General features: G+C 45.2%; 1 protein-coding gene across 5 annotated transcripts in view; it reads left to right on the forward strand.

Moving 5' to 3' along the window:
* Positions 1–13,348, forward strand: part of GRIN2A (glutamate ionotropic receptor NMDA type subunit 2A) — a 189,958-nt gene that overhangs the window by 99,797 nt on the left and 76,813 nt on the right. For all 5 annotated transcript variants that reach the window (XM_075436447.1, XM_075436446.1, XM_075436448.1 and 2 more), the window contains exon 3: positions 3,129–3,721. In XM_075436447.1, coding sequence (XP_075292562.1) covers positions 3,129–3,721 — 593 coding nt within the window. The remainder of the gene's footprint in view (positions 1–3,128; positions 3,722–13,348) is intronic.

The following is a 13,348-nucleotide window of genomic DNA, read 5'->3' on the forward strand; positions in this document are numbered from 1 at the left end:
ATCACTTTTGTTTGCTTTTGAATATAGAAAAGTAGAACTTAAATTCAATACGTGTAACAAAATACTAGGTCTGTATAAAGGCAAGGAATAATAATGCTCTTCAGGAAGAATGTGAAGCTTTAAAACCCCCCAAATGAACAGTTCTGTAGATGTTTAAGGATACAGTAGTTGAATCCATTATAGATTGCTATATAAATTTGCTGTTTCTTCACTAAACCCTTTTCTTTTTTTTTCTCCCCTAAACTTAATGGATGATATGTCCTTGAATATTCTCCTTATAGGCATTTAAATATCTGCTGAAGTTCCTAAGGCTGCAATTTGCTTGTAATCTTCCATCTGTTTCAAACTCATTGTAAACCCATACCGTCAGATCTTCGGCTCTATAAAGCATCACACGGAGTCAGTGGAGCTACACGGAATTTCCTTGGATCAGAATCTTACTTGTGATATTTGGATCTCCACTGTTGCTTAACCCAAACTTGATTTCAACATACAGTTACATTTTTTCATCATTCTGATCACAAACTCGTATTACTTGCCTGATTTTGTCTAAAGTTCACATTCACAATTATATGAAGAGGATTCATGTAATATGGGTGTGAACTTTACAAAAATGCTTAATCAAAACCCTTCTCATAAACATTTTATTTAAAAAAATAGTTTACAAAAGGAAAAGATTTATTTTTAACACTTTGCTTATGTCGTCAGACTCCTGTCACGGTGACGCCGGCCCTTGTGCACAAGACCATCGTTCACGGCTGGGGAAGCTGACAAGGACTGCTCTAGGTTGATAATCTGTAGTTATGAGTTAGAAAGGTCACACCTGGAAATGTCCATGTGCATTGCTTTTTGCTCTCAAAGGCTTCATCTCCAGTTGCTTACTGGAGAAGTTCCTTGTGATGCACAAAAGACCAAGGTGTGCATGATGTTTGAAAGAACTGTTCCACTACATTAGTAGCCATAAACCGTATTTAGAAGTGGGATAGAGTGATGGTTGGACTTGATGATCTTAGAGGTCTTTTCCAACCTTAATGATTCTGTGATTCTATAAAGAATAGGATGAAAATAATCTATTTGATTTGCTGTAAATTATCGTGCTTATTTTTACTGTTATTTAGCATAATCACAAGTAAAAAGCAGGATAAGAGAAGAACTGGAGAAGAAAACCGAAGTGACTGACTTTGTATTACGGTATTTTTTAATGTTCAATTAGGAAGCTCCAGCACACTTGAATTCGTGGCATTGTCTCTAGATATCTAATTTACTTTGTAATGGTAAATCAGTAACTAAAACATTAACTGCTGACTCTGAGCAGATTTTCTGTGTGATGGGTTTCTTTAGCTGTAAGTGTCTCCAGATGAAAAGCGTGTTTGTTTGCTTATTTTGAAGTATGCAGTGCAGGTCAGCAGGAAATAGCTCCAGAAGCATTAAGAAATCCAATCTTGCTAATTTAATTCTTCTCCCAAATATGTTTTCTAACATCTGTAATGAACCCCAAACCGCTGCAGGTGGGGCACTGGTTCAGAATGCCCCCTCTCAGGTGCCAGAGAAGCCATGGCAGCTGGTGTCACTGCCGCCCGCGGTGGGTATTTTATACCTGCGCTATCAGTCCTCCCAGGCTGACGCAAGTTGTACAGCTTGTGGTGCTGGCGTCAGGTTCTGAACACTTGGCAAGTAATAACACTCCTCATCTTCTATTAAAAAGAAAAATATAGATACTCAGTTTCCTCTGAATAGGTTTCCACAGATAAAATATAGACCTTGTAGAGCTGTGCTACCGTTCTCACTAATAATTGTATAACACCGTCTGTGAAACCTAATTCAATTAATCTGCCTCTGTTCCCCGCAAGTGTAAAATAGGATAGCAGTTCACAACCGCATTCATAAAACTCTGTAATTTAAAAGCACCATGTGCCCCTTTCCTGTAAAGGCTGCATAAGAAATCTTGTGTGGTTAATATCTTACTTTTCATTCATAAGCATTTCTTTCAGCAGAGGTTCATGCTTTCTGTATCGGAAAATGATGTGCATCAGTTGCCACTACTGGTCGGGAATAAATACTGAAGTAAAATGAAAATAAACAATTATATAGCTTACTGTGTATAATTTTGGTACTGTAATAATTGTGATGTATATAAATCTAGAATGTAAAATTCAGAAAGAAGTTTAGATCTTAGAGCACCTAGGCAAAAATAGACCAATGAAAATATTTGTAAATTCAGTGCCAACAAAATACATTATTGTGTTGCCTATTTCTGATAGGCCTTGTTAAAATAAGAGGCACCTGCCCTCACGCTGTGTAAAATGTTATGAATACTGTAAAAGCCCAAGACAAATATTAGAAACAAGTCTTGCAGCAAACTGGCAGCCCAGCTGTGTCAGGCAAGGCAGCTACCAATACAGACTGCGAGGCCCTCGTTTGAATTTACTGCCACTGACATCCGTGAGTGAGGGCACCAGCAGCTTGCTGGTGGTCCCTGGGGTCCCGTCCTGTTCATTCGACATCAGCCGTCAAAGGGCCGCATGCTCTGGCCGGAGCATGATCAGCAGCGAGCCCACGAGCAGTAGCGACCTCAGTACCTGGGGACGGTACACTGGCTTCTACAGAGTCCGAGAGCTTCCACCAGGTCCGGTGAAGCTGTGGGAATGAAGTGTCCGTCAGACACTGGGTCTGGAAGTACAGAGCTGCTTTGTATGTATACAGCGTGCGCATTGCAGTTTCTTTCCATTGTAGCTAAGAAATTGGTATGAATTTATTGGGTCACGTTCCTAATAGGTTTGATGACTCTGAAGCTGCCTGCTGGAGAGGAGCTGTTTAACAGGGGGTGGCTGTCTCTAGGGAGCTTCCTCAGCAAGTACTGATTGGAGTTGTCAAGTGATCAAGGGCTCAGAAATTCCCTACGTAAATACGTTTGTCACTTTTTGGCAAATATTTTCATTAGCTGTGGTACTTATTTATGATCAGTGTTGCTTATTAATGATACGAATGTGATAAGGCATGGAAAGTTATTTGAATGCAATGAAAGTTTGGTAGGCCATAGTGGACCAAAGAGAGTGGAAGGATTAGAGATAATGTTCTCTTGAGATTTGCACAAAAGTAGTAATCTTTCACTGTGTTTGGTATTCTAGGATGTGATGTCCACGTTCTTCCAGTTTGGGGCTTCCATCCAGCAAGAAGCCATTGTCATGCTGAAGATCATGCAGGATTATGACTGGCACGTGTTTTCCCTGGTGACCACCACCTTCCCTGGATATCGAGACTTCATCAATGTCATCAAGACCACAGTGGAAAATAGTTTTGTGGGCTGGGACATGCAGAATGTCATTGTACTTGATACTGCCTTTGGAGATGCCAAGACCCAAATTCAGCTGAAGAAGATTCATTCATCTGTCATCCTGCTATATTGTTCCAAGGATGAAGCTGTCTACATACTGGATGAGGCTCGTTCCCTGGGCCTTACTGGCTATGATTTCTTTTGGATCGTTCCCAGCCTGGTTAGTGGTAACACAGAAATCACTCCCAAGGAGTTTCCTTCAGGACTCATTTCAGCGTCTTACGATGAATGGGACTACAGTTTAGAAGCTCGGGTACAGGATGGCCTTGGGATTATTGCCACTGCTGCATCAGCCATGCTGGAAAAATATTCCTTCATTCCCGAAGCGAAAACGAGCTGCTATGGACAACCGGAGAAAAATGACCGGCCTTCGCACACCTTGCACAAGTAAGGCTTATTGGTTTGGGGGGGTGATCCCTACGTAACTTTGATAATTTTCCACGCGGTTGTCATTATATCTCTCTTGAAGAAGAATAGTGGTTTTTGTTAATCCCGTTTTGGCCTTTTTAAGCGGTGATTTTCAGGTGTTCCAAGGGAACATGCAGGAGGACTTGCTGCACGGATAACTGTGCACGTGGAAATGATCTTATGTGCTGTGGAGAATCAGTACTGCTCTGGATCTGGTGTAGGTGGCAGAAATTGATCTTAGAGGGTGTGAAGCCGAGTTAATAAAATCGTGCCATTGTGTACTTCAACGATGAGATAAAATTGCCAAAATGCCCTGGAGGCTGTGCCTGTATCGCTTGCATCCGCAGGAACCTGGTAACGTTTTAGAATACAAGAGGTGAGCAGCGTTAACGAGGTGTCCGTGGAAATGATGGAAATATTAGATGAGTTCAGCAGCTTTTATCACCTAATAACGGAAATCTGTCCCTTCTGCTTGTAAGGATTTTATTTTTGTCACCTGTACCAGAATAACTGTGAAAATTAGCCTGCGTTAATCCAAGCTGATACAGATGTTTGCTCAAGAGTTTGTCATGGGGGAACTGCCAAACTGCCAAGGTTTAAATTGGGATTCTTTGCCCCTCCCCCCCCCCCCCCATTTATCCCTTTTAGATGTGGTACTGCTGATTACTTCTATCCAAGATGTTGCATAATGCATGCTGCCCAGTAATACATTTCTTCGTCTAGTTTGTGAGAGGAAGTAGAAGGAGTCTTGCGTGTTTTTAATAGCTCTTCACAGTGTCCTATATGGAAGCCACTAAGCAGTATTTATGAAACTCATTCTGACCAAATATTGCAGATGAAGAGCTTTCTACAGAAAAGCAGGATGGAAATGGCACAAGGAGGAAAGTCAGTGCTGATTTCATACAGGCGACTGTGGAACATTTTTCATCTTCTGAGATGTATGCGTGTATTTAGATTAGGGGTTGATTGCCGTATGATGTCCTCAGCAGTTGTTGTTTTCCATGAAAACGGCATCTTTGTGCACAGCATTCTGCAGAAGCTCTCTTAAAGCCAGACTCTGCCATGTAAATGGATTTTAACATTTTGTACATGTATTCCCTAAGCAGTGTGACCAAAGTTCAGGAGCTTGTACAGTTTGCCTTAGAGGGAACTTGCCTTTAGTAAGACGCTCCCACATTTTTTGGTCTCCCTTTTCCCATTTCTAAGCCTCTGCCTCTAAAACTACAGATTTACTGGAGGCGTTGCAGAAAACCTGTGATTCTCTTCCTGCTGCCCGGCTTGCCCTGGGCAGGGGCAGGCAGCAGCGCCAGGGTGGCTCCCGGGTCCAGCCCGGCTCCGGCAGAGCCATGGCGGGGTCCAGCCCAGCTCCCGGCGGGGCAGCTGGAAGGCGCTGCAGGATGGCCATGCTACCCGCACAGGGTGGTTCTCAGCGCCAGCGGAAAGGGGGAGCTGATGGTGTCCTGTTCACCAAATTCTCTGCCTTAGCTGTGGGATTGCTGCGAACAAAGTCGTTCACTGTTAATATTTGAACACCAGCTTCTGAAGTGAAATTGTCTTCTGTTGCCAGAAGTGTTGGTGTTTAAAATACTGCGGTTTGGCTGGATGCGCCACAGGAACTTGAACCTATTTTGTGAAGGACTCGTACCCCATTGTTTTGGTAATGTGCTAGTGTAGGCTGGAGTTAGGCATTCAGCATTCAGCGTAAGTGGTCTGTCTTCAAACAATCGGGGTTTTTCTCGTTAAATCCATACAACTACAAGAATAGGGCTTGTGAGCATTAAGGCAGCGAGGTGAGACTTCACCAGGAGACTGCAACGTGCAGGGCATGATGCGTGTAGAAATTATTAATAGGCGAAGTTGTAATCTAGTGCACTGTGGTTCATAAAGTCACTTCCTGATGTGAAGCACTGAGCTATGAAGTAAGAATATGTTTTCCGTACTGGAGATTCTTTAAGCTTCTCCAACACCGCAAGAACAAGAAGCAGGCTGGTTTTAATTTACAAATGTCAGAATTACAATAAAATGAATAAACTTTAAATAGTCCTTCTTACGTAACAACTCCCCAAGACTATTCTTGTCATGTATAATCTGTAAGAAAAGCCAGTATAGACAAGCATTTAGCAGGGTTAAGTAATCTCTGGGAGCTGACCAGTCTCTCCGTGCCAAGGCGAATTACGTAAATTCATTGTACTTTCTTATCCTCATCACTAAATCGTAGGTTTCCTCCTTACATGACAAATCAATGCCAAAATTGGGGTTTTATTCTGAAATGTGATCTTCACAGTTTCAGATCCCAGACAGTGCAGCTTTGTGTTTTAAACTACAAGAGAAATTTATATGATGCTGCATTAAGGAGCTAATTTGAAAAAAGGGTTTTGGAGCCTCTTCACAATGAAAAGGGCTGAAGTAGTTGTAAACAGCTTGTGGACCTGGGATCTGCTCTACCGTGCCTCCCTGCTTGTGCTGGCAGTCGGTGCTGGGGACGCAGGATTGCACAAAGGGACACTGCTTGCGAGTTCAGGCACAGAGAACTTGGTGCAAAGCAGGAAAGCAGCTCTGTAAGGTGATACTTGAGCAAACCCAAGCTCCAGAACGGAGCAAAAAAGGAGGCTCTTTAGGCTCCATTTATTACAATGCTAGTCTAACTCAGCTTTAAGCTCAGTGTAGTATTCTAAGGCTATGCCATAATAGCTAATTTGCTTGCAAATGGAGGTTGGTGATGCTTTATGTGCGACTTCCCGCATCTAGATAGTGATTTTCATCTCCATTTATGAAGAAATTCTATGTGAAGAAAAGCTCCTCCTCCCTCTTTTCAAATGCTTTGAGTATTAAGTTGGTTTGAAGATATATATGTTTTGAAGCACACAGTTTATCTTTCCCCTGTCACTACAATTTTAAGATGCTTTTATTGGTTTTCTACAGCCAGAAAAAATCATGTTTGCTTTAGTTTATGGAGTTACTTGGTCAATATTCAGTTCTGATACACATGGGAATACTAGGTTTTCTCTGTGAATAAAGGATTTAAAATAAAATACAGGCATCATTTTCAATGCATTAAGAAACATACATATATATATGTGTATTGATTCATATCATCTTTTCCCATCTGTGTAAGACCCAGATTCTCTGAAGACAGAAAAATACCGTGGTGTGAAATGCTGGCACTAGCACAGCAGGAGAGATAGAATTAGCAGCTCGTTAATGCAATGTCAGCTGAACAAATGCTTGCCCTCTCTCAGAAAGGGAAAACATGTAAGCAAACAAACAGCAAAACAAAACAACCCTGCCAGGCGTCACGGAAAATGCTGCTGCTGCTTTGTGACTGGAAATGCTGCTGCTTTGTCTAGAAGAGCGCTCATGATGTGTACAGGAGTCATCACCCTGGGAGATGCATTTCACAGCAACATTTCCATCTGCCGAGCCATACCGGGATGGGGGGCAGAGCTCTTGCTCTGCTGTTGTTATCCTGAGCAGCCCACAGATGTGTCTGCCCACAAGTAGGCAGGCGTTTACCACGCGATGTTCACGTTCAGCTACAGAATCACAGAGTCACAGAATGGTCGGGGTTGGAAGGGACTTCTGTGGGTCACCCAGTCCAACCCCCCTGCCGAAGCAGGGTCACCTACAGTAGGCTGCACAGGACCTTGTCCAGGCGGGTCTTGAATAACTCCAGAGAAGGAGACTCCACAACCTCCCTGGGCAGCCTGGGCCAGGGCTCCGTCACCCTTGGAGGGAAGAAGTTCTTACTCGTGTTCAGACAGAACTTCCTGTGCCTCAGTTTGTGCCCATTGCCCCTTGTCCTGTCGCTGGGCACCACTGAAAAGAGTCTGGCCCCATCCTCCTGACACCCACCCTTCAGATATTTATAGGCGTTTCTAAGGTCCCCTCTCAGCCTTCTCTTCTCCAGGCTGAACAAGCCCAGCTCCCTCAGCCTTTCCTCATAGGAGAGATGCTCCAGTCCCCTCCTCATCCTTGTAGCCCTCTGCTGGACTCTCTCCAGCAGCTCCTCATCTTTCTTGAACTGGGGAGCCCAGAACTGGACACAGTACTCCAGATGGGGCCTCACTAGGGCAGAGTAGAGGGGAAGGAGAACCTCCCTCGACCTGCTGGCCACACTCCTCCTAATGCATCCTGGGATCCCATTAGCCTTCTTGGCAGCCAGGGCACACTGCTACGTTCAGGTTCCAAATACAACCAAATAACATGCAGGATTTGGAGACTTGTCTTGCTTCTGGCTGTGAAGGTGTCGAGCTAGGAAGCTGTCCACACTGCTCGGGGCAGGCGGTCACTTCCAGCCCTTCCCGAGTGTGGTTCCCGTTATTCATCATCCCCAGCCAGTGAGCAGGTGCAGTGTGAGGTCCAAGGGCCAGACACAGGCGCTGTGGTTGATCCTGCGCTGCACCACCCAGCTTTAAAGCCCTGGGGACTTGGTGTGAGCAGTGTTTTGAGATGCACTGGCTCGTGTTGCTGTCCCTCCACAGCCTACCCCCCAGTTTGCGTTCTGGTCCTTGCTGCTGTGCTGTGGTTAGCAGTGAGACTGCGGCGTCCTCCGAGGGCAAGGGTATGCCGTCTCGCTAGTCCTCGTGCTCACTCATCAGTATCTTAACTCCAGCTTTTAGCAATGACAGGTAAATTTTCCTCTCCTTCTCTTTAGTAAAATCAAGTATTAAATGGACAGCGTGGTTTGATGAATAATCCAGCCAATCTGTTTGATCTTTTCCTGCATACAGATCAACAGCCAATTGATAGAGGATTTGTTCATTAAGTCTGTCAAAAGACTTGGGAAAAAGAAGTTTCGTCTGCTTTATTGTATGATTGAAGATGTATCATTATTTAACTAATTATACATGAAGCAAAATGCTTTTTCACTGGTAGCATACTTGCTGTGCAGAAAAACAAGTGTTATTCACCCAAGGCTCTGCAGGACATTGTGCTTGGCTTTCCCTGGTTGTGATCCCACTGCGGCTGTACTGGAGTGACTGGGGGTCACAGGGGTGCGTTGCGCGCGGGGGGACGGTCTCGGCCTGTAACCCAGGTTTCAGTAGTCACATTGCTTGCGTGTTGCGGAGAGAAGCAGCTAGTTAGAGTATGTTTTAAATTTGGTACTTCACTCTTGGTAGCTTTAAAGCCTGAAGAGCAGCTTTAGGTTTTGCGTGCTGGTAGGTTTGCTTGTGCTTCTCCTTAGCTACTGTGAATGCTGCTTGACGGAAACAAATGCAAAGGCGGATGGTGCACCTGAGCAGCCGAAGGCATGAAGCAACTTGCCAGTCTTCGGGCCACGGGGACGTGGGGCGCGGCAGGTTTCTGGGGAGGACGGTGTGTTCAGGCAAGCATCACCAAACGAGGACCGAGCCCCTAGTCCTAGATTTGATGTTAATGACTAATTTCAGATGTCCTGGAGTACAAGAAATTATTATTGTCCATGTGAGAAAATGAATGAGAAAAGACACTCAAGAAAAAACGTCAGTGGCAGGGTCCAACCTGGCCTCGTTAATTTGTGTGGGCATGCTTTCCTATTAGCAGGCCCAGGAGAATATTGCAGCAACTGGATTGGTACAGGGAGATACACAACATCCAATTTACTGCTGAGCAGCAGAGTTTGCACAGTAACAGTTACATATTTGCACTTCTTCTAATTCATGTGCTGTAGTTGCCCTCTTTTGTAGCATGAGGGCATTTTCCATATAGTTGCACTAAAGAGCAGGAACTGAGTTGCTGAAACTGTTGTCGCGTTCCTCTGAAAGCAAAACTGAATTTCATCAGCAACAAAAGAGGGTTTGTGGAGGAAAACCCTCCACCCAAGAGACACTGACGTGGTGCTGGCCTACTGACAAAGTGACTCTAAGAAATGATAGGAAATCAGTATCAGCGTTTTCTCCCAGGTTGGGTCAGTTTAGGAAGCAGAAGGTAGCACATGGTTACCAGATTAGGGGCTGTTAGAACATTTTCCCCTTTTTGTGCTAATTAAAAAAAAATTAAGAGGTGAACAAGCATAGCCTCTGTTCTGGAGTTGAGCAGAGCCAGCCTTCTGGGCTGAGAGCAGGCCTTGAAATTCGAAATGTAAGTGAAGGTTCTTGAGGACGGAGCCACCACAGACATTGTCCCCTGGCAGGAAGGCAGGCAGGCTTCGAGGGGAAGAGTCTGGGGTGTTTCTGAGGCGGCGTGGCGAAATGTAACCACGTTAGTGCTTTTTATGAAAAGTTATTGCTAATAACAGCATTAACTCAGTAAACCTTCCGGTGTTTTATGAGTTCTGCTAGGTGCGGCCCCCTCCCCGGCGGCTGGGCCCTCTGCTTGCTCCCTCCCCTTGCCCCCACTCGGAAGGGCTCCCCCAGCGTTTTGTCACTCGTCGCGCAGAACTGGGGCAAATCGCCTTTTCCAGACCTGGTGGCAGCTAGTGCCTGGAGGAGCAGCTGGCGGAAGGTGCAGGGAGCTGGCATGTCCTTCCTTTTTCACAGGCACTGAGCATGTTGTTCCCAAAATTTTATTCCGCGTGCTGGCTCAAGGCCTGGGGAGATGCAGCTCCAAAGCAGGGTACCGTCACAGAGTTATATTCGGGAGAGCGAGGGCTGGTGAAAGTGGAGGAGGAGGAAGAGGCATGAAGAAGAAGAAGAGGCTCTTTACATCACTGTGAAGGATTTGAATTGAGAAAATAAAATCCTACATAGCCTAAGAGATAAAGCTGTCTTCAAAACCAGCTTCACAGTTTGAAAAATGCATCGCTACCTTGTTTAATAGCAATCTATTTCAGACCCGTTTCTATATGTACTTCAGACCACACATTATATGTTCTGCATTCAGCATTGCTTCATTTAACTTTATAGATGTTTTTAGGAAATCTGTTTCTTAATAATAAGTGATTTGCCTTGAGGTTTCTATTGGTACGTATCTTTCAGATTTCGCAGTAGGATCATAGTAAGGAAGTTCAGCAGTTCAGACCCTCAACAAGAGAAAGAAGACAAGGCAATATTTGGATTGACTCCTTTTTTAGGTGTGATGCTGGGTGAATGCCAAGTCCGGGCAGGATGGCTGTCTAGGTTATTAAAATAGTTGGTTCATGCTGTGTGGAGGAAGGAGAAATAGCACCAGACGACACGTTCGTGAGGCATTTCATCTGCTTTAAATTTGGGAATTCCTTCTTTGGGAAAGAGAGGGGAGAGTTTCTTTTGTGAAACCTGTGTTTCCCTATGTCTCTGCAGTTTTTCTTCATTGCCTGTGGCTGTCACAGGTTTGAGACGCAGCCCTGTGGTGAAGAAGGCACTAAATAAACCAGGAAGTCCCCAGTGATGGCACCTGAGGAGTGGACCAAGTCTGATGACCGGATCTGGGCTGCAGGGTTGAGGGCAGGAAATGTGGGGCTGGACTCGGGGCAGCGAGCATCCCAGGGGCTGTCAGGCCACAGGCGTTATTTCATGGGTCTGGTAACGAAGCTCTCTTCTTTGGAGGTAGCTTAGGAGTGACATGCTTTCATTAATGCCTTACCCATTCTATTTTTCCCAGCCAGCGATTGGTTTGGGAGCTGGGAGCCAGGCGGATTCACGCTGATTACAAACCAGCCTGTTCTCACAGAGCCCGCTCTGGTCCTGAGCCGGACAAGTTCTGAACTTCTACTTTTCAAAGTAGGGTGCCCCTGGTGTCTTGCCAGGCCAGAGCTCATGGCAGGTTCTCCCGGGATCTCACTTGCCAGAGCAAAGGTTTTAAAGGTAACCCTAGGAATTGGGCATGTTCCACCACCCTGCTCTCCCCAAACAGCACTGTGTTTGTTCCTAGGTGCTGCCATGGTACGTTGGAGAGAAGGCGGCTGAAACCTCGGCAGGGCAGGAACCGGAGGATCCTGTCTGTAGGAAAAGCAGCTCTTGTCATTAATCGTGCTCAGTCACACCACTTGATCCTAGCACAGACAGTTTCACATTTGTCTTTCAGTAGATGGACAGAAAATAAAGATGAAGCAGAGAAAAACAGAGAAAACATCAAAACAAAGAGGTTGGAGGGGAGAAGAGGGAATTTTTTTTACTGTATTAGTTTTGTTGAGAACATTGTTTCTCATATGTATAATAATTATCACAACTACATTGTATGCATTCATTTTTAAGGGATCAAGTAATTAAAAAAAAATTGATTTATTGCATTGCTCCAAGGGCTTGCTGGGTCTCTGTATGTACAGGCACTCAATTGTTAGCTTTTAAAATCCAGGTCTTTTCTAAATGCCCGAAATTTTTACACATTTGTAAAAGTGTGTTTGCACACAATGACATCTTGTTAGTACTGTGATCTTTGCATCTTTCTAGAAGAGCATTTCGGTTTTATTTTGAGCAGGAGACCTGTCTGGCCTCAGTGAGTGCCGCTGCTTCAGTGTGTAGGCTAGACTCTTCAGCTGCCCTTCCTCTTGGCTTTACGATGCTTTTGAGGGAGGGTTCCAGGTTGTATTCTGTATTTTCGACTTATTTCTGGCCCCATCACTCTCAAAAATCTCCACTTCCCTTGCCTTCTGGCTGGGGCTTTCCCCCGGAGAAGCCGGTTGATCCAGGGACTGGTTCACATGCTGTTGCCTGTGGCAAAAGCTGCACTGAAAAGGAGAAACCAGGGACTAAGTGTCTTGGTTCACTGCTCTTAAATGGTGATACGCCAGAAATAAATTGTAAAGGGTGCCACAGGGTCTCCTGGGACAGGGTGGGTGGGCATGACAGAGCATGTCCCCAGGACACGGGTACCTGGGGGATGCTCTCTGCCTGGCACCCTGGGGACGGAGCACACAGTGGGGGTGGCCGGGTGTGCACTGCCCGGCACCATTGCCCTGCTCTGGGTTCACAGGGTTGCTCTCCTGGGCAGCTCTGTGCTGTTGATCCATCACTGCTTTTTCCCACATCCCCCGCAGAAGTTTGTGCAGCCGGGGGATAGGGATTGACCTTTGAGGCAAAGTGATTATAATTTACACAGGTTGGGTTGTTTTTCTTAAAGAAATGCCCGCCACAGAATCCACTAAGGCTTTTTGCTTTTGCTCTCAAATCCTTGCATCTATTAGGGGAATGCTTGTGTATCTTGCATATACATATATAAATATATGTGGTAAACATCAAAAGAGACCCCATACCTCGCAAACATTTTTGCTGTAACATGGCATAGCAGCAGAATGTCTCCAAGCTCCTGCTCCGGGAGCGGTTGCACCCTGGCTGGGGTCTCAGCCCTTCCCACGCGGCGCAGGAAATCCTGAGCAAACGCCTGACGGGCGAAGCGGGCTGGCCAGGAACGGGCTTCTGCTTCGGCAACGCTGTACCCTAGCAAATGGTCTGCGACAAACTGAGAGCCGATCCTTTTGGCAAAGCCTTTCCCCACTTTGTTAATGGGAATTGGAGTCAATGAAGTTGTGCTGTAATATCCACAGGGCAGGAAAACCCGCCGAATTCAAACGCATTCTCTCTTTCTTGATAGAGTCAGAATTTTGACTTGGATAAATATTGCACAGTTTTGATGTTAATCTGAAGCTTTATCTGAATTATTTGATCTTTCTGAGACTAGAAAAATGGAAGTTGGAAACCTTGAGAGCAGTTTGTAACCTTGGTGCTTCAAAGGCTTGCTGTAAATACAAGGGGAGCAGTGTTCTGCTTT

This window comes from Opisthocomus hoazin, chromosome 15 (genome assembly GCF_030867145.1).
Source record: "Opisthocomus hoazin isolate bOpiHoa1 chromosome 15, bOpiHoa1.hap1, whole genome shotgun sequence".
Taxonomy (NCBI): domain Eukaryota; kingdom Metazoa; phylum Chordata; class Aves; order Opisthocomiformes; family Opisthocomidae; genus Opisthocomus; species Opisthocomus hoazin.